Here is a 27,210-nt window from a genome sequence, read left to right on the forward strand (position 1 = left end):
CTGGCTTATAGTGATAAGTCATTTTCAAGGATTTAGAGGGCCGAAGACATCCTTCAATGATATCACACAACAGATCCCAAAATTCCAGGACAAAATTCAGTCTTTGTCTCCACAAGTTGCTTAGTGCTTTGTCCTCACATTGCTCTGATAGCATGTTAATTTAGGTTAACATGATCTTTGCTTAGGATAATTACTTCAATGAGCCCAAGATTAATTCCATTTATTTCGATAGCAATCACATAACTATTATCCACTGACGGTAATTATCGAAAAAACATAAGAAATCATATGCAAAAGACAAGCCAAAACAAGAAGACACCGAAATTGGCTCAAGCCAGGGAAAAACCCCAAGATGGGGAAAACCCTCAATTCTTCTTATTATTGGAATCAAATATTCAGCAGAGAGAGAGTACAATGATAGCATCAAAGTTGACTTGCCAGAAATACCACTGTCCAAATCACAGAGAAGCTAAGTTACCAGAAAACGGATACGGGAACGGATACGGGTACGGGGTTTGAAACGGATACGGCAAATTTTCAAAAAATCTGGATACGATACGGCAGGAAATGGCACATAATAAATATATATATCTATATATATATATATTAAACCTATGGGTCTATATATATATATATATATATAAAAACCTATGGGTCTACAGTGTGTCGTCTCGTTAAAACCTTGCAACCTTGCATCTCTCAGTTTTTTTCAGCACTCATATTTTGATCATCAATTAAGCTGCCCCATATATATATATATATATATATATATATATATATATATATATATCAGCTAAATTACATAATTTTTTATAATAAATTTTATATTTATTTTATTTATATATATAAAATATTATATAAATTTATATTGATATATGAAATTGAAAGTAATAATAATAAATATTAGGTTTATATAATGCTAATTAACATAGCCGAGTATTTAGTTGATTATGGTTAAAGTAATGTGTTGGCAATATCGACAAGTTACATGAACTCAGTTACCTTCTGTTGTGGGGGCAACCCGTAGTTTGTAAGATAGAACAATGAAGGATTGTGTGAATGCATAACGACGTCACTGTCATTTTCGCATAGGGGGTCGAACAACAAAGGTCGTTATACTTGAACACTATATGGGCGTACAACAGTCAATGGAGGCGTCGGACTAGCCCATTTTGGCATGGATGCACAGAGTCTGTTTTCAGAGGATTCGTAGAATGTTTACAAGCTGATCCAGAGGCTTCAGAATAATGCTGGCCTGTCCTCTATTCCCTCGTAACCCTTGTGCCTCCTGCGTTGAAAATGAACCCTAGCTAAGTGTTCGATTTGCAGATTTATGCCGGAATTCAAAGTCATTGTTAAATGTGCCTTGGAATTTACCGAATTAAAACGAATTTGTTTGGCCTGGTTTGAAGTTTGACAAATTTCGAATTCCAACATTGGAAATTCCACTAGCCTATAGATGATTCCACTCACCGGATTCGATGAACTTTTCACCAAAAATGTTTCACGATTTTTGAAAAACCTTTTAAATTTTCTAAATAATTTTCAAAATTTCCTGAAAACGTTTTCATTTTTTTTAAACTGCAAGTTTTTTCGACAAAAACGCCTCAAAAACGGCTGCGAAAAAAATTTCCCGTTTCCAGAAAAAAAACGGCACAAAAACGTTTTTCCGGCGTTTCGTACGTGGATCCGGATCCGAAACGGGAAAACGCCGTTTTGGGGTTGGAGGTAGCCGTTTACGGCAACTTAGCAGAGAAGTAACCCATATAAATCTTCCATTCTGTCCTCATATGTCAAAACCTTGCCCTAATCAGTGATTATCAATAGTCAATCAAAACGGTCCTCAAAAGGATATTGATCCCAGATTAATTAGTGCCGCCTTCACTGCTGATGATGATGGATCCAACGCAGTGCACATTTGACGTGGATTACTGTCCTGGTTAGGGCACATATTCCAGCGCTAACCTACAACAGTAGATTCATGAAAAAAACCTCCAACCAATACGCAGTTACTTGATGTGACAACAATCCAATCTAAGCTGATAATCAGGCTTCTCAACCACCATGAAAACATAGAACAAAACCCAGTAGTTGCGGTCAACAGGAGAAGGTGAGTGCTTCCTCAAATGCTTCATCGAACTGACCCAGACTAAGCTTCCAACAATCTCAACCTCCTGCCTGTGGAACTCAACCTGCTAAAGGAGAGCTTCATGACAAAACATGCTCTAATGCCTGCGGCTAGATGCCTCGGACCTGTGGGAGAAAAATAGCCCAAAGAACAAACCCAAATATCACGTTCTCCAAGCTTTTCCCAGCTGTGGCTCTTTCAGAAGCATCACTTGAGAGATTTCAGATGGTTCAAATGAGGTGGAGGATGCCCATATATCTATAATGTTTTGCCCTTATGAAGGTGAAGCCGAGCTTGACATTTGGAGGCAAATTCAAATTTCAAATTTTCAATTTTCCTGCCTTGATAAAGTCACGCCCCATAGAATTCCTTTTGAATAAATGAATATTTTTCCTCATCCAGATTTGGTGATTTTTAGGTTGATTTTGGTCCTCTTGAGAAGAGGAATTCAATGCAATAATCTTCTCCAACAGATGCACTGACCTATAGTGGAATTTGGCCCTAGTTGCCAATTTTAACAGAAATCGTCAATAAAGGTTACATAATACCAATGTTGATAATATCGGTGATATTAGAAAATATCGGCAAAATATCGCCATATTTTGAAAATATCGGCTATGTTTAAAAATTTGAAAAAAATTATTTTCTATGCTTGCCGATATTGCCGATAAGATGTTTTCTGGACCCTCGCCTATATTTTGCCAATACCGATATTATCAACACTGCATAATACTGATGCCCACCAAGAGACTGTTATGAATATAATTCATAACAATTAAATAAATAAAATAAATATAAATATTAAATAATTAAATATTAATTAGGTTAAATAGTTATTCACGAAAGGTCACCTGCTGAGGTATAAAAGCAGGGCCTCATTGTAACATTAACATCATCCTATATCAATTTATACAAATATATATATTAATAAATTATTGTTATTAAATACCTGTGTGTATTTTTAAATTCAAGTCTATAAGCTATCAATTTTCTCGCTTAAGCCATAGTTTTATGCTTCAGTGGTATCAGAGCCATGGCACACGATATAATCATGCAGGGCTTTGAACATAGTCCGCACAATGTGCCATTACGTTCACATCTTGATTACGTTGAATAGTTTAGTATTCAAGAAGCATTACAACTTTTAGAAAAATCATTTGTAGAAGTTAAAGAATTTCCGAAAGAAATCAATAATAAGAAAGATGAAAGAAATGACAGGGATACTAATTCTGTTTATGAAGATCAATATGAAGCTGCGAAGGACAATGAATCACACGAGTCGCAAAAAAGATAGCCCCGAAATCACAAATTGATCAATCACTTGCCCGACAACGATAACAAACACGAAAATAGGAAGAAGGAAAAATATACACAGAAAATCTCGGAACAAAAATCTATGACGTAGCCACCAGAGTCTTCAACTCTAAAACATAAAAACAACCCTCCCACATCTCCAAGGGATGCAGAAAAATCCAAGGCGCACCCACTCGAATCTTCAATGCTGAAACAGAAAAACAACCCTCCCACATCTCCAAGAAAACTTGTAAAGCGCAAACACGTGGAAGCGGATTCTCCGGCTAGAACAGTATCGTTAGCATCATCTGATGGTTGCAATGAACAAAGGGAAGAAACCCTAGAAGAAGAATAAGAAGTTGAAGATCGTTCCTTAAAGAGATCGAAACCGAATTCAGGAGTGCCAGAGAAGCTGGGGAGTAGCGCTACAAATTTGATGAGCTGCAATGAGCGGATTGCAAAGATTAAAGCAGCGGCAAAACGTCTGAGGAAAGGATACCAAGAAGCTGAAGAAAAGAGGACAAAAGGAAGCGTGAAGTTCGTTGATCCCAAGGATATTCCAAAACAAAGAATCGACAATCCCGATGAATCACCAACCATGGACCTGTATCACAAGGTCCAGAAATCCCTTTCATGAGGCAACAGAAGTATTGCTATCAAACCACTTCATCAATTCATCAATCCTACTTTGCCCTTTGCAGGAGAGCACACACCAGGCCGTCGAACGAACGGGCAGATTATCAATCCAATCGGTGGTGAAACGCGGTGGTCAACAGTTGTGACCGGGATAGCCTTCAATCTATCAGTTTTCCCTGGTGCCAGATTTGAAAAAGAGGTTACAAAGTTTTTGGATGCCTGTGATGGATTGTCGTTATCCCTCCAAGTGCTTGGCTCCCAACTTTATCTAAAAGAATCATGGTACTGGGAAGAAGAATATCTGAAAATATCGAATTTAGTACTTCCTTCAGATATACTTAGTAGTCTCAGAATTAGCTACGACTATCTTGATGATCAGGAAAAGGAAATATTTTTAGATATTTCATGTTTTTTAATAGATGAAGATAAACATCTTGCCTTAAGAATATTGGACGGATCTGGATGGCAAGGAAGGGTGAATCTTCAGAATCTAGAATACAAGTGTATTCTGGAGATCGACTATAAAAACCGTATAAATATGCACAATCACCTTAGAGATTTGGGCAGAGATTTTGCTGAAAAGGAACTTCCGAAATGGCGTCGTTGGCTTTGGCGCCCCACTGACAACCTTTTTCATAATGCATTTATCCAACCAATTGTGCACGGGATTAACATGGTTATGGAAAATATGCCCAATATACCCCCAGATATCCTGCACCCTTTAATGCTGCGCCTCAAACCGATAGCATTCCACTGCGAAGCGACACCACCGTACGCTCGGTCTCCTCCCATGACAGCGTTGTCCATCCAATCCGTTGTTGTCGTTCTTCCTTTGACTATCGAAAGGGTCGTGTTAAATTGTGAAACGCCAAGACTCGTACCGTTTGAAAATAAACTCGTAAGCTTTTTGAAACAGTGTATTACATTAACCTAATACATTGTTATATAAAGTCATATGTTACATTATATACTATATTATATAAATTTAATAAGTTAAAATAGATATATATATATATATATATATTATGATTTAGAAGAAAAAAAATTGAAGTTATAAAAAAAATAAAAAAATATTATAGAGTTATACAAATAAAAAAAATTTAGAGTAAAATAAAAATAAAAATTTGACTTCCAAAAAAAAAAAATCCAAAAAGAAGAAAAATCCAAAGGAATATCATTGATTAGCTATAAGACGAGAGGAAGGTCACGTCACATACATCGAGATGACATACACTAAGTGAAGAAAACCCCCAACGTTAAAGCTTTGAGGACAAAGCTTCCGAAGGAAGAGGCTATGTTATGAGTATAATTCATAACAACTAAATAAATAAAATAAATATAAATATTAATTAGGTTAAATAGTCATTAAGTTAGGTGAAAAGGCATGTCTAAAAGACATGCCCATTCACAAAAGGTCACCTGCTGAGGTATAAAAGCAGGGCCTCATTGTAACATTAACATCATCTCATATCAACTTATACAAATATATATATTAATAAATTATTATTATTAAATACCTGTGTGTATTTTTACATCCAAGTCTACAAGCTATCAGTTTTCTCGCTTCAGCCATAGTTTTATGCTTTAGAGACTTAACTGCCATAGGTCCACATATATCTAAATATATGAGATCTAACACTTCCTTAGATCGGGTATAACTTCTTGCAAATGGTTTCTTTACATTCTTGCCTAGATCACATCCTTTACAGGCCCCTTCATGTTCTTCCTTCAATTCGGGGATTCCACTGACCATTTGACTTAGAGATGGAAAAATCTTAAAATGAAGGTGTCCATACCTTCATGCCATAGTTTGGAAGGACTTACATCCAAGTGGACTAGGGCATGAGATAAAGGTGTAAAAAGTCTATGTAATGTCCCCTCACTAATCTCGATCACACTAGCATCATCAATAGTAGAGCCCTTACCCCAAACCAAAACTTTGCCATCAACAAAACCAACTCTATCACCCTTATCCTCTAGACAAGAAATAGAAAGCAAGTTTTTCTTCAAACCTTGAACATATAAAATATTGTTGAGGTGAATGCTTCCATCAGACTCGAGCTCCAATGAAGTAGATCCAATCCCTTTCACTGGATAGCTCTTCTTGTCTCCAAGTTCGATTAAATGAGAAGAGTTTCCTTTAGATAGGGTTTGAAGTTGATTGCATTCTCCGGTCATATGTTTGGAGACAACACTATCAATAACCCATACGTTCTCATCCTTGTAAGTGTCAATAAAGCAGAGAACAAACTTCCATCTATTACTTCCTTCGCAATCTTGGAGATGATCTTCAATATGCAATCCTTGATAGATGTAGTGAGATTCCGAAGAAACTTGAAAACCTTCCTTATAACCCTTGCCATAGTGCCAACTAAGATGTGATCTTCAGTCTCATTCTTGCACCTTAGCTCTGATTCCAAGTTGGAAAATCTAGAGACTTGTAGATTGTGGATGATATTCCTTAACTTGATAATTACTTGTGATATATGTTGGCCTCATATATGGTGATATATGAGGCTTGGTGAAAGAGTTAAACACGTACTCTATATTTACGTCGGTGAAAGAGTTCTGAGGCTTGGTGAAAGAGTTAAACACGTACTCTATATATTCTTCGGTGAAAGAGTTCTGAGGCTTGGTGAAAGAGTTAAAAACATACTCTATATATTCTTCGCATATATTCTTCGGTGAAAGAGTTCTAGGCTCAGTGAAAGAGTTAAACACGTACTTTATATATTCTTCGCATATATTCTTCGGTGAAAGAGTTCTGAGGCTCGGTGAAAGAGTTAAAAACATACTCTATATATTCTTCTTTGAAAGAGTTCTGAGGCTCGGTGAAAGAGTTAAAAACATAATCTATATATTCTTCGATGAAAGAGTTCTGAGGCTCGGTGAAAGAGTTAAACGTGTACTTTATATATTCTTCACATATATTCTTCGATGAAAGAGTTCTGAGGCTCGATGAAAGAGTTAAAAACATACTTAGTTAAACATGTGCTTTATATATTCTTTGCATATATTCTTCGGTTAAAGAGTTCTGAGGCTCGGTGAAAGAGTTAAAAACATACTCTATATATTCTTTGCATATTTTCTTCGGTGAATGAGTTCTGAGGCTTAGTGAAAGAGTTAAGCATGTACTCTATATATACTTCGGTGAAAGAGTTCTGAGGCTCGATGAAAGAGTTAAACACGTACTTTATATATTCTTCGGTGAAAGAGTTCTGAGGCTTGGTGAAAGAGTTAAAAACGTACTCTATATATTCTTCGCATATATTCTTCGGTCTGTGGGCTGCGATGGGCACGGGCGATCTGCAGTCAGGTTTGTTGATATCAAGTGCACACATTCCTTATCTTTTTCTTTTTCTAATACATATTTGCTCATATAATTTCAAGTATGAATATTTCACCACAGTTACCAAAGATTACCAAGGGCAGACCTAGCACAGTTACTCTACAAGGCCTTTATGAGTATATAGAGTCTTTAGAGAAACATAGAGAAGAAAGAGAAGCCAAGCTACAAAAAGAGTTAGAAGCCATGCTGGAAAATAAATTTGCATCTCTTGAAGACACGATCCAAAAACAAATAGAAAATAAAATAGAACTACTGGAGAACAAAATGGAGGCAATGGAGACTAGATTGCAGGTTATAGAAAAACAAAACCAAGATACTAACCAACCATCCCAGCAAGGAGATGATGATACTTTGGAGAGTCTTAAAATGAAAGACATGATTAAAGAACTAGAAGAAAAAGTTAATAGCCGCCTCACCCTAAATAATGTGGTAGATAAGTTAGATATCGAACCAATTAAAGATGAAATGAAAAAATTAATAGAATTAGACCATGAACGTAACAAAAGGGCTTTGAACCTTATAATCTTCGTTTTAAAAGAGGAAGTAGATGAGGATACTTTAGCCTTAGCCCAGATAGAATTACATAATAGATTACAAATTGAAACAGTGTATCTCACAGAAGCAACAAGGTTGGGGAAATTAACCGAGAATAAAGGAAGACTAATCCGCATAAAGGTGAGCTCCACTGATCATAAGTACGACATACTTAGTAAAACCTCAAGTCTAAAAGGAACGGGAATATTCATAAATGAAGATCTCATTCCAGAAGATCAAGTAGAATTAAGAAAGGAGGTTCAAAAGGTAAAAGAAGCTAGAAAGGAAGGAAAATGGGCAATAATCAGAAATAGAAAAGCCTTTATTCGAGATAGAAACCAAAAAGATAGTAATCAATAGCAATTAAACATGCTCCGGATCCTTTCTTGGAACTGTCGGGGCTTCCCATGGAACAAAGGCCCCAAGTTAAGTTGGATTTCAAATGATGTTGATATTATTTTGCTTGTTGAAACTTGGGAGCACGAAGAATCTAAGGTCCCTAACATAGATGGCTTTACGCTATGGTCTACTTGGAACAAGCAATCCTCCCGTAAAGGCATTGGGGGAATAGCTTGTTACATTAAGAAGAACATCTCCCCCCATGCTAGGATTTATAAAAACGACCCTCACAACCAATATAGTTGGATAGAGATCAAAGACATTAATAATAAAAGTCCTACATAGCAATATGTTATTTCCCCCCCATCAATTCTAACTTCTATAAGAAGAAGAATCTAGATAAAACTAACCCTTACAATGGTTTAGAGAATGATATTTCTAGCCTAAGGAATGACGGTAATATCCTTTTAATAGGTGACTTTAATGCTCGAACTTTAGACAACCAAGCTATTATTCTAAGCAATCATTCCAACCCTAATCCTCTTTGGTTAGACGAAGACCCTACTCTGGCTAGTAGGTACAAAAGGAGCTCTGAAGACCTCAGGGAAAATTTGTTTGGGTCGGAGCTAGTCAAGCTCTGTAGTGCTCAGGATCTCATAATTTGCAACGGTCTAAAGAAGTGGCCCAATTCCAGCAAGATGACCTGCATCCTTGGACTTGGTAGCAGTGTGGTAGACTACGTTATTTCCGATCTCCCATTATACAACAAAATAATAAATTTTGACATCTTAAACGACCACGAACGTGACTCTGATCATAGGCCTTTACTTATAACTCTCAATTTTGTCATGCATAGAGTTCCCACAGAAAATAATACTTATAGCCAAAAGAACTTAATATTTGATAGAAATAAAAATGATCTCTTTCTAAATGAATTAAAAACTAATTTGCTTCCTGTATCTAGTATAGACAACATAAAAGACCTCTATCATAATTTTACTACAACCCTCTGATATTCTATTAACAAGTTCTCAATTGAAGTTTCAAATAATAAAAGAAATAGCAAAACCAATCCATAGTATGACAAAGATTGTAAAAGTGCGAGGAGAGCAATTAAGGAAGTTGTTGATGAATCTCTTAAAATGGACAAGATAAAAATATACAAAGTCCTAACTAAAAGGAAAAAGAGGCAATACATTCGTCAAAGACAGGAGAATCTCTTACACCTCTCTAAGGTAGCTCCTAAGAAATTTTGGAGGCAGATTCTGACTAGGAAGACTAAAGATAACAATAAAATTCCTCTTCACGATTGGAATTCCTATCTTAAAAAGCTTTATGAATCTCCAAATGTCATGGATAATTTGGAAACCCTGCTCACAACGAAAGAAGTTTTCTCTTTAGAAGACATTAAGTTTGGGGTTAATCACCTCGCTAATGGGAAAGCTAAGGACATTGAAGGTTACCAGGTGGAAATCTTAAAAATTGGAGGTCCTGTCCTCATCCCCCACATTCACAAGCTTTTCAATCAAGTAGTCAAGCAAGGGTTCCCTAAACCTTGGACTGAGAGCCTCATTATCCCTATTTTTAAAAGTGGGGATACAAATAACCCCCCTAATTATTGGACAATTATGATCAGCCCTCTCTTAGCCAAGTTATATGGTAGTATTTTGGAAAAGAAGTTAAGCATATGGCTTGAAAGTGAAGGTAAGCGGGCTAAAGGCCAAGCAGGTTTCAGAAGGCATCCTTGTTACGCTTAGGATCATTGCAGAGGAATGTCGTAATGATAAATCCAATTTATTTTGTTGCTTTGTGGACTTTAGAAAGGCTTTCAATACGGTTCCTAGATACAACCTTTGGAATAGATTAGAAGAGCTAAAGGTTCCTCTCGAGTTGAGAGCTGCCGCTATAAGGTTATATGAGAATGTAATTGCCAAGCTAAAGAGCAATGAGGGGTGGTCGAAAGATATTAAGTGTAACATCGGAGTTAAACAAGGTTGCCCCCTCTCCCCTACCCTATTTGGCATTTACATCGATAAGCTTGAAAGCTATTTAGAGGAAGCAGGATGTGATGGCACAATCTTAGCTGGGATAGTCGTCATCCTTTTTCTCCATGTTGACGATATTGTTCTTTTGGCAAGGTGCCCATCTGATCTTGATAAGCAACTCAGGTTTCTTAAGGATTTCTGCTCTACCATGGGTATGACTGTTAACAAAGACAAAACAAAAGTTATGATTATCAAATCCAAGAAGGACACTTACGCTAATTTTATGTATGACAATAATAACTTGGAGGAAGTGTATTCTTACAAATACTTAGGAATTGATATTCATCACAAGCTCAACTGGAACCATAGCATTGAGAAAAGGATTAATGGGGGGTGGAAAGCTTATTTTGGTCTTGAAAATAATTGTAAAACAACAAACCTCGTAATGTGGGATAAAAATAAGTTCCTATTTGAAACTTTAGTCACTCATGTTATCTTATATGGCTATGAGGTTTGGGGTTGCAACATCTCCAGAGAATCATGGAGAAAGATTGAGCAAATTCAGAAGCGTTTTATAACTTATAATCTGAAAATTAAAAGTAATACACCCTATCCTATTCTCCTTATAGAAGCAGGTCTTTCCCCTATTGAGAGCCTAGCTATGATTAGGTTTCTGCTGTACAAGCACAAACTCAATAACATAGACGATCATAGACTTCCTAAGTTAGCTTTAAATTCCATCCAAAACCACCTAAGGGCTTGGTTAAACTATTGCAAGATCAACGAGAATGATGCATTACAAAACATAAATAACATTAAAGATATTGTTACTTCTAAGTTCAAAGAAAAAATGTGGTGTGAGAAAGATTTAGCGGCTAAAAGAAAATTAAGTTATTATAAGAAGGTCATCAACCCCACCCTAGAAGATCAAAAGTATCTCTCTATTTTAACTAGCTCAAAGAAGAAAATTAATATAGCAAAGATTAGAACGAATTCTCATGAGCTCCATAGTGAAACAGGTCGTTGGGCAGTTCCTAAAATGCCATGGATGGAAAGGATCTGCCATATATGTGAGAATAGGAACATCGAGGATGAAAACCACTTCCTCTTAGAGTGCCCTGCGTACAACCACATTACATCTCAGTTTCACAATCTTTGTTACAATACTGACCTTCCTAGCCTTTTACAATGTCAAATTATAGTGAGCTCGGGAGGCTTCTCTCCAAGCTTTTTGAGCATAGGAATAAAATTTTAAATCAAAATAAATAATTTGTTTCTTTAGGTCCGATAGACCAATGTTTGGTCTCCGCGGACGTTAACCATCGTCATCAATTACTTCATTAGTACTTTTTCATCAAGCAATTACCAAAACAATGAAGATCACAACAAGACAAGGTACATAAGATATAGGCTCCAAGCCAGGCAAAACCCCTCGAAGGAGAAAATCTAGAAAAAATGCATTTCTTCTTCTATAGAATTTGCTTACAAAGAGATTTCCAAGGTCTAAAGACCAAAGCCAACAAACCCTCCAAGCCCCAGGTCAGCCCCCAACAAGATCTCTTTCAAGGCAACTTCCAAAACTTCGATATTGCAACTGATTCACAAAATTTTGGCCTTGCAATTTCGACCTTCTGCAACTGGCAGCTTCACAAACCCTAATAGCGAGACAAGGAAAGATAGTCTTCAAACTTCAACTTTGGTTCCTATTCTTCGTCCTCCCAGCTACTCCATTTCCTTTGCTGTTGCAGATCGAGCTTGTGCTTGTTGTGTGTCCAAATTACTTGAGCTCCTCGACCTTCTGCAACTGGCAGCTTCACAAACCCTAATAGCGAGACAAGGAAAGATAGTCTTCAAACTTCAACTTTGGTTCCTATTCTTCGTCCTCCCAGCTACTCCATTTCCTTTGCTGTTGCAGATCGAGCTTGTGCTTGTTGTGTGTCCAAATTACTTGAGCTCCTCTTCTTTGTATGGCCTTCCTTGAGGGTCAAATACCCCTCCTTTAGGCCGAATTGGTCTTGCTCTTGGGCCGACTTGGTCTAGGGCTAATACATGGCTTTTTCTTGATAAAATAAGTATCTTTCTTTATTACAATGAGTCCAAATGGGACTATGACACATGACCAATAATATTCTTTATCCTAGAAAGACCTAGAAAACCTAAAAGCACGAAGAACATGCTTTTGACTCAAACTTGAGTATGAAACCCATACTCCAAAATAAAATATAATTTCTCTTTCTTTATAAAGAATATACAATGTCATGATTACAATTAGGTCATTATGAAGACCGAACCTAGTTACAATTTTCAACAGTTAACTCACTAAATTGGTCCGTTTACCTTCTGCAATTTGTGGACTTTCTGTTGCCAGAATTGCAAGTTTCTGAGTTTGACTTTGCTTTTGAGTCAAAATGACTTGAGAGGCCAGTCATAATGACCGAGTTTGATTTCAGATTACCGATGAGTATTCATGAATCAAACTCAATCAATGCAAGTGAAACTCATTACTCTGCCTATAAATGCCCAGAAAAACTGCCCTGCCTATAATTGTCCATAAATTTCATGCCCTACTTATATTTTGGTACTTGTCAAGTTGTTCCTGAGCCGTTTTAAACGCTAGACTCTTCTACTTGCTGAGTTTTCCCCCGCCCTGAATCTGGTAACATTGGGTGGACACTGTAATTGAAATGGTATATTGATGAATGTGTTTTCTGTTATTGCTCAAATTATTACTAAAATTGGTTTATTTTATGAACGTTAATATGCGATTTGCCTTGCAAGTAATTTTCTTATTTCAGGTGTTTGATGGACATGGAGGAAAACATGCTGCACAGTTTGCTTGTGACAAATTGCCTAGTCTTATTGTCAAAGATGCTGATTTTCCTTTGCATATTGAGAGGGCTGCTAGAAGGGCATTTTTGCAAACTGATAATGCCTTTGCTGAGGCATGCTTACATGATGCTGGTCTATGTTCGGGTACAACAGCTTTGGTTGCTCTGATTATTGGAAGGTGTGTGTTATGAAGTGTATATACTGTGCTGGTTACCATTCTAGCAGCACACTGAACTTTATTGAGGCTTTCCTTGTTTTTGCTTGGACAGGTATCTCCTGGTTGCAAATGCAGGAGATTGTCGAGCTGTGTTATCAAGGCGTGGAAAGGCCATTGAAATGTCAAGGGATCACAGGCCTGGTTGTACCAAGGAGAGAATACGCATTGAAGCTTCTGGGGGTTATATTGATGATGGGTATTTGAATGGCCAACTGAATGTTACAAGAGCTCTGGGTGACTGGCACATGGAAGGTTTGAAAGCACATGGTGTTGGTGGCTCTGGGCCTTTGAGTGGGGAGCCAGAGTTAAAACGAATAACACTGACAGAGGAAGATGAATTTTTAATAATTGGTTGTGATGGTCTTTGGGAGGTCTTTAGAAGTCAAAATGCAGTTGACTTTGCACGACGGAAGCTGCAAGAGCACAATGATCCTCTTCTGTGCTGCAAAGAATTGATAGATGAAGCATTAAAACGTAAGACTGCTGATAATCTTACGGTAGTTGTGGTCTGCCTCCAATCTGAGCCACCTCCAAATCTTGTAGTTCCCAGGTCACGAGTGCGGAGAAGCATATCCGCAGAAGGTTTGCGTGGCCTACAAAGCTATTTAGACAGCTTGCGGAGTTAAAAGTTCTTTTTTTCTTTGCGGAGAAAATAGATGGTATTGTGGAAGGCTGATAGCGTTAAATTCTGAGAACATCTTTTTTTTCAGAATATATAGGACTTAATTTATGGCTCTGGATGTTTTCAACAATACCATTTATGGCAAGTTTGTAGTCTTTTCTCTTCTTTTAGGATTGTCCATGTATTCTTGGAACAAAGATGGTCTGTATGGTGGAGATTAATGTATTATAGGACTTTTGTTAGCAATATTTTTCCCTCCTTTCTCAAGCTTAATAGCCTTTACCAACTTCTTGAAAGTTGTTTTCAAAATATGTATGTATTTTGCAACAGTTTCTTAGTTCTGTCCCAGTTCTTATTATTCTCTCACAGTTCTGCAAATGTTCTGTTCATTTAGAATGTTCTTTTTTCTTGGGTAGGGACCATTTGGTCTCCCCGTTTTCCATATATCTTGTTGATATTAAATGTTGTTTGTGGGGTGGATTATTACTTCTTTAACCAAAATTGGGAAACATTATATTGAAAAAAGCTATATCTTAGCTAAACAGCAAGAGTACAAACACTGCAGTCTTGTGTATTCAGACAATAGGCCAGCTTACAGAGCAAATTTTCTCCCATAAAAGAATGAAAGGGAGTGATGGAGCCATTTTCTTACAGTAACTAATTCTTACTGCTTCCTGAGTACGAGAATAAATTTTAACAATTTTTTTGCATAGAATGACACAACAAAACATAATTATCACGTTGGAAGAACTCTTCCCCACTAAACATGGTGGAGTCCAGGGTTATCTGATAACCCAAGAAAATGTTTGATTCCTTCTCTTTCTTTCTCTCTCTGTTCTCAACTTGACTTCCGTCCCCTTGTTAGCAGGGGGGAGGAATGCAAGTCTTTCTTCAGTCTGTGGAGGGGAACCAGAAACTTCAGGGTCATGCATCTCATTCATCGTTGCTGCTTCCATCTCCCTGTTCACGGAATGATTACTCTTCCTCCTCTCCTATTTGGTCTCCCCGTTTTCCATATATCTTGTTGATCATAGATATTAAATGTTGTTTGTGGGGTGGATTATTATTTTTTTAACCGAAATTGGGAAACATTATATTGAAAAAATCTGTAGCTTAGCTAAACAGCAAGAGTACAAACACTGCAGTCTTGTGAGTTCAGACAATAATTACAGAGCAATTTTTCTTGCATAAAAGAATGAAAGGGAGTGATTGAACCATTTTCTACAGTAAGTAGTTCTTACTGCTTCCTGAGTACAAGAATAAATTCTAACAAATTATTTGCATAAAATGGTACAAAACAAAACATAATTATCACGTTGGGAGAACTCTTCCCCCACTAAAAAAGGTGGAGTCCAGGGTTATTTGATAACCCTGGAAAATGTTTGATTCCGCTTCTTTCTCTCTTTCTTTCTTTGTTCTTGACTTTGACTTCCTTCCCCCTGTTAGCAGGGGAGAGGAATGCAAGTCTTTCTTCAGTCTGTGAAGGAAGGGGAACCAGAAGCTTCAGGGTCATGCTTCTCTTTCATTGTTGCATCTTCCTTTTCACCCATTGATTCCTCTTCCTCCTTTTCTTCTCTTAACTCCTCTTCTACTTCCTGTTCCTGTCCTAGGGAGGGTGCGATTCTGTCCTTGGGGTCCATTCTGTGGTTTTTAGAATTGTGTTCTCTGTTTCCACAAGTTTCAGCAGATGATCCGCCTTTAGGATCTGAATGGGTCTTCGGAAGATCTGTCTCTACCTTTCCCTCTTCCCCTTCCTTTGGATCTTCAAGAACTTCAAATCTGTTGTTGGAGGGGATGGGCAGGTCTGATTGAGGTCTTTTTGCTGAGTGGTGCTTTGGGCTGCTGCTTCCTGCCCCTTCTGGATACCTGTTTGAATAATTCTTTCTCATTATTGTTCTGGGATGTTAAACCCTGCTTCAAAAGGGGTTGTGTTTCTTGAATTCTTGGGAAGCTCTTTGCAAAGTTTCCATAGATTTGGTAGGAGTTACACTTAGGAATCTGCTCCTAATTAAGGGCTTGAAGATGACTGTAGTCTCCAGAAGGTCTTCCTCTAAATCCATTTCTGAACAAATTCTAGTGCAGGGATAAATCTCAATCTGCCTTAGCTTGGTCAATATTTTGGTTCATTGTATATCAAATAATTTTGAGAGAGGATTCATCCTAGAAGATGTCGAGGACACCGGCAACTTGACCCATACAGGGGGAACTGAGATTTCAATGTTTTGATCAGAATCAATGGTCCAATGGGAGAGGAAAATTTCTTTGGAACCCTGAATTAAGGACCCAGTCTAAAGATCAAGTCTGTCTCCTTGATGCTAAATAAAACCAGAAGGAAACCTCTGAATAAAAACCAGAGATATGACCTGGAACATCCCAGTTTCTCTGATACATGCCTAGTTTCTCTGATACTTTCCAATCAAGGCTTGCTCATGCAGCATAATGGCTTTCCTTTTTGGTTCTGGAGACAAAATGTCCAGCTTGGCAATGGCTTCTGCCTTTTTAGCAAACTTGCTCTTCATTGGGCACTTCTCACCTGCAGATTTTGAAGATCTGATCAGAGAAATAAACGCTTCCTCGGGATTATTAGGTGCGTCCATGATGAATCAATGAAGGTAATCGTGTCTCAAAAGAAACAGAAAAACCCCCAACTTAGCAAAAAGCTCAGCCAACTCGACTGCAAGAGCAATGGAGGCCATCTCGGGCTGTACAGTGGCTGGTTAAGGCTTGACGGTGGTGGGAACAGACTGCCGCTAGGGTAAACCATAGCTGCCATAGGACGCGCAGCTCGGGTTCATATTGCCCGCTCTTGGGGTGGATTGTTATTGGAGTTAAAATGGGCAATAACGTTACTATTGTATGAGAATTTCTTGCTTCCCACGCAGTTTGCTCCTATGTGAGTACGGAAATGGTTCATATGGAGCATATATTGGCTATATTTCCTGTTGAATTAGTGGCAAATTTTGGAAGGGAAATTTTGTACAAGTTTGTGGTTTCTTGTAGCTCTCTTATGATATATTAATGAAATCTTGAATGTTGTTTTAAGAACATGTATATATTCTGCAACAGTTTCATGGCCCTGCCCCATTACTAATTGCTGTTCCTTGACAATTCCGCAAATGTTCATGCAGAACTTGGGCAGAGATTCCTTGGTCTCCCCAGTTTCCATTTATCTTGTTTGTGTGATGGGTTGTTTGTGTGAAGCCCTGGTAGCAGGGTTATAAGGTTATATTGTTATTGTTTTGTTTTTTTTTTCAAAATTTTTAATTTTTATTAAAACTAAAGAAATGCAAATAAATTTTTGGAAAAAAATGAAATTTCTAATTTTTAATGGGCTGTTGAACATTTGTATGAAAAAAATATTTTTTAATATAATTAGATTTATTATAAAAATAAAATTTAAAAATAATAAAATTGAAAAAAATGAAATTTCTAATTTTTAATGGGTTGTTGAACATTTGTATGAAAAAAATAATTTTTTAATATAATTAGATTTATATTAAAAATAAAATTTAAAAATAATAAAATTACAAAAAAATAAAAATTAAACAGCTGCCCTGCTGGTAGGAACAGTTGCCATTTATATACGCAGAATCTGATTCAAGATCTGCAGGCATAAGTTGTGGAATGGATCTGACTCACTGTGTTGGTTATCTCACATCCAGGAAGGGAAAACCAACCCCTGGTTACTGCTGAGTGATGGGCCACTTATTTTATTTTATGATTTTTTCGAATGTGACCTTGCCACTCCCATTGATAATTCTGGCATCGGTATGGGTTTGTTGTGTAGTTAATTAAATTAATATTGGCTTGGAATTGAGATTGGGAACCTGGTTGTATTTTATTTATATCTATTGTTAAATTTTATTACAATTATGTTGGTTTAAAAACGAAGTATTAGTTTTGGAACCGAAAGAAATATTCAGTTTTTTTATTCATTTATGGACGGAAAGAGAAATTAATAAATTTATTTTTATTATACCTATATTAAAAATTTAATTTAACTGGTTGTTTGTAGCGTTACTATGTATTTGATTTCATATATGAATTTTGAATTACGATCAAGTTTAATGGTTATGCATTATGAATTGGATCTCAATTTTATGCGATGAATTTTGAGATAGAATATATTTAGTCATTATAATTGAATTATAAAAATAAAAAAAATTAATTTTGAGTTAGGAATATATTTAGTCATTATAATTGAATTATAAAAATAAAAATAAAATTAATTTAATTGGTTGTTTGTGGCATTACTATGTATATGATTTCATATGAATTTTGAATTACGATCAAGTTTAATGGTTATGCATTGTGAAATTGGATCTCAATTTTATGTGATGAATTTTGAGTTAGGAATATATGGTTATTTATAATGAAATTGAATTATAAAAATAAAAGAAATGAGTTAAATTTTTGAGTTTTTTTACAAGTTATCAAAGACATATGGCCACATAGTTTCTATTGTCATTGTAAAAAATAAAAAATATTAATTTATTATAAAGTGAGTTTTCGTATCAATTCTTTTTATTGTTTTTTTTACTATAATATTGTATTATCAATTACTTTCTGGATAAAAAGCAAGTACTAAGCAACAACATTGCGTATTACATTTGTTTGAAATAAATTGACCAATCATGTAACTGTTTTATTAAAATTTATTATTTCCCGATCAATTTGCTTCCAAGTGTTTCACGTATGTATGGTGTATAGGGGCTTCCAAGTGTTTGACGTTTGTATGGTGTATAGGGGCTATACTTCCTGTTGAAATTGGGGGGAAATTTTATAAAGGAATTTGTGTACAAATTTGTGATTTCACTTGACTCTCTCTTATGACAAACGAGAACTATAAAAATCTTGAAAGTTGTTTTGAAAGCATGCATATATTATGCAATAGTTCCATCCCATAGCCTATCATGGTTCTAATTCCCATTCTTTCACAATTATGCAAAATGCTCATTTAGAAATTTGAGAGAGATTCCTTGGTCTCCCCAGTCTCCATTTATTTTGTTGATATTGGATATTCTTTGTGGGATGGATTGTTTTTCAAATTAAATTGAGGAATAATGTGACTATTTCACTAAAATTTATTATTTCCCAAGCAATTTGCTTCCATGTGGTTGGCTGTCGGTACTGAAACCGTTCATATGGAGCATATGATTGGTAACCATATATCATTTGTTGAAATTAGGGGTAAATTTTGTAAAGGAATTTGTGTACAAGTTTGTTGTTTCATTACAATTTTCATCCATTTTTCAAATATTTTAACCAAAAGTTGGATATAAACATTTTTGAAAAATACATTTTCATATCACTCTAGGTTTGCAAGAGCCATTTAGTTGCAATCTTTGGAATCTAAAAGCTTTTCTATCTAGTTTGGACTGTTTTTTTTTTCTCGTTATAAGTGAATTGCGACACTGCCTAAAGGAAAATAATGTTCAAATAACTAGCACAACTAGATCAACGCCATTTTCATATGCATATTGACGTATAAAAGGTGGAAACTGACAATGATCGATGTATATCAACCACATTTATTTATTTGGTTGTGCTAGTTGACGACCAATGTGTGGGAGGTGGGTTTTTGTGACCATGATTGACAATGTTGAAGAGGGTTGATGAGTTTGATCATGGTTGACGAGGTTGACCAAGGTTGAATATGGTTGATTGAGGTTGATTGAGTTTGACCATGGTCAACAATTAATGTAACAAGGTATTAATGCTACATCAAGTTAATAATATTATATTAATGTTGACCATTGTTGACTAAAGTTGAGCATGTTTGACCATTCTAACCATGTGCCATGAGCATGGGTTGACTATCGTTATATAAGGTTGACTATGGTCAACCTAAGATGACTATGGTTGGTCATGGTTGAATATTGTTAACCATTGTTGACGATGGCTTATGATGGCCAACTAAAGTTGATGGTTGGCTATGACTGACTATTGTCAACCATTGTGAATAAAGTCAACTATGGTTGATGATGGATGACCATGTTGACCATAGTTATCTACAAGGTATAATCGTTCACTATGGTCAACCATATTACAACATGGTGACCATAGTTAAATGTGGTCACTTTATATTGTCAACCTTGATATTTTTTTAATTTTTTAATTTATTTATTTTTCTGAATATGGCTACTTCTATATTAATACAAAAATAATTTACACCGAGGCCATGACCTCGTAGAGCTAGCCCAAAAATGCAGCATGATTACAAGCATAGCATATCTGCATGTAGAAATCCAGTTGAGTATTGCCCTCAAGAACTGTAGAGAGCCTGTTCATAAGTAAGGCAAAAATAGAGAAAACCCCATAGTTGTACTTGGAATTGAGAATTAAACCGGAGCTATGCGACAACCAAAACAATAAAACTAGACTTGGTAGCTGTGACCAGCTACGCGACAACCCATTACTGAAAACAGAGGTAACTGTGATTGCGACCGAAACTGAAAACTGAAGGTTAGCAGAATGCCCCTTTCGTATGAAAACTGGCAATATGAGCTAATGCATATGTCATAATATCTAGGACAGTGATGAGTGAACCTTCTCGAGCTCGCTGAAGTCCAAGAAAACCAGAATTAACCAACCTGTTTAAGCATTAGGAGAGGGATTAGGCGGCTCCTCGGTGATGCGGCATCCATACTTGTAATCATCGTCGTCATCAAAGGAGCCCGCCTGATTCTTCATGCGTTGAGAAGCTTTGCCTTTGCCAGAGCCTGAAGCTTTGCTCTGTTCGAGGTTTGTCTGGATGGGGCCTGGTCTGTCTTCCGCCGGCCTGTCTGTAGTCGCTCTGAGGGAACCAGCCTCTTGACTTGAATTGAGCTCGCTAAGCTCAATGGTGACCGTGGCCATAAAGGAAGAAGTGCCATGACTGCAGGGGAATCGTAACCGAGCGGCGTTAGTCATGGATTGGAAGGAGCTCGGTGCTACAATTTGCAATCCTCTGCCCCTACCCCGTCCACTCCGAGTAGCTGGGTACCTGTCTGAGCGGAAGTCCGGGCAGGAGGTTGAGGAGTCCGTCGTGGAGGAGACAGCCTGGCGTCCAATTTGCCCTCGAGAGCTGCCTCTTCTGCAGCTCATCCGTTGTCGCAGTTTCGGCATAGCTGGAGGAGCAGGGTGATCCGGGCTTCTTGGAAGATGATGGAAGCAGTAAAGGATGAAAACAAACTTGGCTTCAGCGCTCAGGGCAGCAAGCGGGTGGCAAGCAAAAGAGCAGGGGAAACAGAGGATGGCTTGAGGGCATAGCCAGAAGCTCCTCCAGTGAACCAAAGCCTGGTTTACTCCTGAGAGAGGACGAGAGCAAACCGCTGCAACTGCAAAGGAGGAGGAGCCAGAGCGGAGGGGAGAAACGCGATTATGGCAAGTTGATAGCGCCATGATCAAGAAATTAACCGGTGGAAATGGATGTATTGGCGTCATTAAAGTCTCATTAATCTGGAGCACAGGAGGAGTTATGACCGGAGCTGTGAGAGGATGTGTGGCGGTGAAGATCAACCACGCGCCCATCCAAACCGCAAGCCACGTACCTGTGCTGCCGTCAGACACCCGGATCCGGGAGGGATAGATCTTGTTGCACCAGGAGTGTGCAGTCGCTTTTGAGTTGTGGATCATTGGAACAATTCAACGGACCAGAGAAGAAGGGGAGCTGTTGATCGGCCCCTTGATTAGCCAGTCTATCTGCAACCTTGTTAGCTGTTCGCCGGATGTGCTTGAAGGAAATGCTGCGAGGAGTTTTGAGCCATTCTTCAATTTGTTCCAGTCTACTTAGAAGCCTCCAACTCGAAGCTATCTTTGCAGCTGAGGATCCTGATTGTATCTGGATGGCAGCTTCTATGAGAATTTGAGAATCCCCTTCAACCTCTAAAGGGAGCAAATTCTCTGTTTCTGCTGTGCGTAACCCTTGCCATAAGCCTTCAATCTCAGCTGCGTTGTTGGTGTCTCGACCCATCGAACCGTGATACATATGCAGAACAGAGCCCTCCGTGTTCCTGATGATGCCACCATATCCAGCCGGCCCAGGATTGCCCTTAGCCGCTCCGTCGAAGTTCAGCTTGTAGGGATGGATGGTCGGTGGAGACCAAGAGTGTGCAGACTCAGAGTGGATAGAATTACTGGCCTTGATGAGATCTACAGTGGTGAGATCTAAATTCCAGTTGGCAAGAATGAGGCGTTCCTGAGGAGAGACTGGCATGTCTGAGTCTTGCCATTGTCTGAGAGCTAGAGTTTCTTGAAGATTCTGCTTGAGAAGAAGCCAAAGAGTGTCCAGAGGTGAACTGTGATTTTTGAAGATCCTGCTGTTTCTTTCCTTCCAGATTATCCAATAAACGAAGCCCGGCAGGAGGTTCCAGAGAGCGTTGAGAAAAGGACTTTGGAAAGGCTTCCGTGGCTAGGTTCTGATAGTGTTTATGATATCTCCCTCTCTTCTACCTGTTCTTTTGTTACACTGTGTTGTTCTCTCCCACATTTGAGCTGCTAGAGGGCAAGTGTCCAAGAGATGATTAGTGTCCTCTGAGTGAAGATTACAGTTGGAGCATCTAGAAGGCCCAATAAATCCTCGCTTTTGTAAGTTATCCCATGTGAGGATCCTTTTTTTGCTGAGAAGCCAAAGGAATGTGGAGACCTTAGGCCATATATTTGGTTGCCAGACTTGATCCCATAGTTGATCTTTTATTATCTGAATGGGGTGATGAAGGATTTGATATGCTTCCTTGGTAGTGAACATACCCTTGGTAGTATATCCCCATCTCAAGCGGTCTTTTTGATCAGAGAGTTTGATTCTCCTGAGTTTGAGCTCTTGATCAATCTCATCATAGGTTTCCTCCTGCCAATTGGCCTGCCAAGTATTTTCCGGTTTCCAAAGATGAAAGCTTTGGGGAGATTGCTGTTGCCAGAATTGATGAACATGGATTTGTTCATTTTGCTGCATGGTTGCTTGCCACTTGGGTTTGTTAAAGAGAGAGGCAAGTTTGGGAAGTTGTTGCCAGGAATCTTCCCAAAATCTCGCAGTGGTGCCTGAGTGAATTTCCCAGAAGCTGTGTGCTTGAACAAAAGCACTATGTATCTTGGCAGCATTCCAAATTAGCGAGCCAGGAGTGGTTGGACTGAAACAGATTAACTCCTCTTTTGAACTTCCTGGAGCATATTTGGCCTGCCAGAGATGACCCCAGGGAGTGTGCGGTTTAGAGATCCAATTCCACCATATGCGCGCACCCATGATGTTGTTGCTGTGAAGGGGATCCCTCAGGCCTAGTCCCCCAGCTGATTTCGGAAGACAAACTTCCGTCCATTTGACCAGGGCCCATTTTCTGTTGTGGCCTGAGGAACCCCAAAGGAAATTTCTTTGAAGATTGCGAATATTCCTAAGAACCCATTTCGGGGCAGCCAAAATTGAGAACAGATACAGAGGCATGGCTTGAAGAACAGATTTGATGAGGATAATCCTGCTAGCAATGTTGAGGGAGCGGAAAGTCCAGGAGGAGAGCCTGGTTTCTAAGTTGTCAAGGAGGGTCCTCCAAGAGGCATGTTTGATAGCAGAGTCAAACAGGGGAGCTCCCAGATATTTCGAAGGAAGCTTGGCTATAGAAAAACCCAGAATCCTGGCTATGTTCCTCTGAGTGAGAACGGGAGTGTGGAAGAAAAAGAGCTGGGATTTGGAGGCATTGATGGTAGTGCCAGAGGCTTCTGAAAAAAGATTGAGCAGGAGTTTAAAGGCAGAGGCTTCTTGTACTGATGGGTAGCCAAAAAGCATATTATCGTCGACAAACTGTTGGTGAGTGATGGGGGATTGGCCATGCAATGAAATGCCCTTTAAGGAGTGTGAAGAAGTGGCAGAGTGAAGAAGGCGGCTTAACCCTTCAGCCATGAGAACAAAAATGAATGGGGAAAGAGGATCTCCTTGACGAATACCCCGAGAAGGTTGAAAAGGAGGGGAGGGGGATCCATTGAGAAGGATGGAGAAGCAGGGGGAGGAAATGAGATTCATGATCCATCGTGTCCAGGTAGCATTGAAGCCGAATGCTAGTAAGATGTGTTTGATATAGGTCCAGCTGAGTTTGTCGAAAGCTTTGGAGAGATCTAGTTTGAGAATCATACCTGGTTTTTTCAATATCTTGAGTGAGTGGATCACTTCGTGGGAGAGAATGATGCCATCCAGAATCTGGCGCCCTTCTACATATCCTGTCTGCTCTGGCGAGATGAGGAGATGTTTGAGTCTGTTTGCCACTACTTTAGATATAAGCTTATAGATGACATTGCATAATGCAATCGGTCTATATTTGTCAGGAGTCTTGGATTCTTCCACTTTAGGAATGAGTGCTATGAAGGTCGTATTTAGGGAAGGAAGAACCCAATGCATTGACCGTGATTCATCCACTAGCTCCCAGACCTCTGTTTTGATAAGCTCCCAGAAAGCATGAAAGAAGTTGGCTGTGAATCCGTCAGGGCCGGGCGCCTTACCATCCTTGAGTTGGGCCATTGCGTCCTCCACTTCCTGCATGGAGATAGGCTGGAGAAGCCTATTGTTGTGATCCTCATTAATGATTTTAGGAATGTGCTGCACTATATTTTGTATGGCTTGATTTCTGCTACCCGGCGGTTCTCTAAGAGTGTCCTGAAAGTATTCTTGGAATTCCTGTACTATGTCTTCATGCACCTCCAGGCGCTCCCCTTGTTGATTGTTGATGAAGGCGATGTTGTTGTGCATTCTCCTTTGAATGGTTGACCTGTGAAAGAACTTAGTATTTTTCTCCCCGTCCTTGAGCCATCTGATCCTGGATTTTTGTCGCCAGAGAGTCTCTTCTTGCTGCCTGCGTGTTTCAATCTGATTTAGGAGAACCTGCTCTTGTAGTGCATAATCCTCCGTTCGACCCTCTGATATGATACACTGTTGCAGCGTATACATTTGCTGCTCCAGCGCTTTCCTTTGATCGAATATGTTGCCAAACTGAGTGCGATTCCAAGTTTTCAGCACTTGTTTAAGGTATTTTAACTTTTGTTGAAATTGAAACATCTTGGCTCCTGCGGGGGGAGTGAAGGATTTCCAGGCAGCTATTACCACATCTTTGAAGTTAGGATGGGAGAACCAGAAGGATTCGAAGCGGAAAGGTCTGTTGCTCTTTGACTCTGGACGCGACCACTGAAGCATTATAGGCCAGTGATCTGAGCCTGCTTGAGGCAAAATGGAAGCATGGAAATCTCTGCCCAGATGAATGGCATTATCCGACAGGAGGAAACGATCAAGTCTAGAGGCTATGTGCTGAGATCCTCTTCGTTTGTTGGTCCAAGTAAACATACCGTTTGAGGTCTGAAGATCCATGAGCTGATTCCTAGATATGAAGTCTTTAAAGCCAATGTTGTCCCCTTCCAGTCTTGCTCGGCCTCCAGATTTTTCCTCCAGCGCCGTAATAATATTGTAGTCACCACCACTTATCCATAGGGGATGGCTTCTGCCAGAGCTGAGAGCTGTGAGAGAGTTCAGCAAATCCAGCTTTTTTTGAAGATCTTGAGGAAAATACACATTAGTGAGAAGACCATGGATGTTGGTACCAATGAGGTGGAAGGTGGTTTGAATGAAGAAGTGAGAGGCATGGAAATCTTGAAGGGAGAGGATTTGAGGGTTCCATAAGATTGCCAGCCCTCCAGAAGCGCCTGATGCATCCACAGAGACTGAGCGACAACCTGTCCAAACTTTGTTTAGAATTTTCTCCAATGCAGTGCTATTGCCTTTGGTTTCTTGTAGAAAGACTAGTGTGGGCCTTTCTTGCTGAATCATGTTTTTTAGCATTCTATGTTTTGCAGGGCTGTTAAGCCCTCGCACATTCCATGAGATTAGCTTCATGAGGAACCGTGGGGAAGAGCTTTATAGAACTTGGTCAGCTTGGGGAATTCTCCAGAATCCACCAACATTTCTCCAATAATGATAGTCCTTTGCAAATCTGTTTTGCGCCCTCGTTTTTTCGTGTCTTTCAAATTTTTTTTACCATCCCAAGGACTACCTGCTTGAATGCCGAGATATTTATTTTGCTGTGCTCTGATCAGAACTCCTTCAAGTCTGTCGATCTCCCTTGGGGGAATTTCACTGAAGTCTTTCTGTCGACATGCTGCTTCCAGTTTGAGTAGGTCCAAACCTACTAGATCTTCACTTTCTGGTCCCTCTTCCATGAGTGATAGTTTGTCCTGTTCCTCCTCATCTGACCTTTGATTGCTATTGTGGGCTAGAGAAGCGTCAACCTCCATGGCGGAAGATTGTATGGTTGTTTCTGAAGCGTGATTTTTGTCTGTAGAGGTTGAAGCGGGAGTGCTGATTGGAGCGGACTTAGAGGGCGAAGCTGAGGGATGTGGGGGAGGCACAGGGGTGGAGGGGGAAGGATCTGAAGATGGGATGAGAGTATGATCCTCCATGAAGGTTGGAGAGGACAAGATTCCAAAGCTATTCCGAGTTTCAGGCTTCTTGGGATCTTCTGGAGCTACTGGAGGTTTCTTGGTTTGCTTTCTACGGCTAGGAACTCTCGTGAATCCTTCAGCATCTTTACTTGTCTCTGATGCGGATGCTTTCGACTGAAGATTCAGAGGGCAATCCCTGAAAAGATGGCCATGCTCATGGCACCTTCTGCAGCGAAAAGGAATATGCTCGTAGTCTATAGTTTGTACCCATTCATAATCGTCATGAAATAAACTTACCGAATCCGTGAGTTCTTTGGCCAGATGCATGTGTACACAGATCCTGGCATAGGAGGTGTATCTTCGGTATTTGGTTTCCTCAGCGACTTTGATGAAGGCTCCTGTAATATCCCTCCCCTTAATAATAAATAATAAATAATAATATAATAATAATTAATAATACTAAATAAATCACTTAATAATAAACAATAAAAATAATAAAGATAATAAATCATAAATGTTAAATAATAAATGATATTAAAAATATATACAAGAAAATAAATAAAAATAATAAAAATAAAAATAGTAATAACCATACTAAAACTCTAAATAAGAATAAATAGAAATAAAACAAGAAAACTATCAAAAAGAAGGAAATAAAACAAGAAAGCTAAAAATCAAAAGAAAAATAAAGAAATAAAACAAGAATGCTAAAAATCAAAGAAAGTTGCATGTAGACACATGGAGTGTGTGCATGTGGTTCCCCTTCCAATGTTGTTCTATTTAATAGATGGTGAGGAAGATGAGAGGCATTCCTGCATTCCATCATTCCGAGAGTCTATCTTTCATTCTCTTGGGAGAATGGTGTACTAAGACTTAGGAGTCACTGGCAGT

The 27,210-nt window shown here is 38.7% G+C and overlaps 2 protein-coding genes across 3 annotated transcripts in view; one reads left to right on the forward strand and one right to left on the reverse strand.

The window, feature by feature from the left end:
• The window catches only part of LOC149142385 (putative protein phosphatase 2C 57), a 129,935-nt gene extending 115,755 nt beyond the window's left edge, over positions 1 to 14,180 (forward strand). For both annotated transcript variants that reach the window (XM_089453291.1, XM_089453290.1), the window contains 2 exons: positions 13,060 to 13,271; positions 13,363 to 14,180. In XM_089453291.1, the coding sequence (XP_089309417.1) occupies positions 13,060 to 13,271; positions 13,363 to 13,936 (786 nt within the window). In that variant the 3' untranslated portion in view covers positions 13,937 to 14,180. The remainder of the gene's footprint in view (positions 1 to 13,059; positions 13,272 to 13,362) is intronic.
• A 7,295-nt stretch (positions 14,181 to 21,475) lies between these two features.
• LOC149142386 (uncharacterized) lies at positions 21,476 to 25,708 on the reverse strand. Its single transcript, XM_089451469.1, has 4 exons — positions 24,660 to 25,708; positions 24,031 to 24,452; positions 22,559 to 23,790; positions 21,476 to 22,174 (listed from the first exon to the last, which is right to left on the reverse strand). Exons 1-4 carry the CDS (start codon positions 25,706 to 25,708, stop codon positions 21,476 to 21,478), a joined length of 3,402 nt encoding a protein of 1,133 aa, XP_089307595.1.
• Positions 25,709 to 27,210: the final 1,502 nt, after the last annotated feature.

Source organism: Pinus tabuliformis, chromosome X (genome assembly GCF_031772625.1).
Source record: "Pinus tabuliformis cultivar Carrire ecotype Pingquan chromosome X, CPIR1, whole genome shotgun sequence".
Lineage (NCBI taxonomy): Eukaryota > Viridiplantae > Streptophyta > Pinopsida > Pinales > Pinaceae > Pinus > Pinus tabuliformis.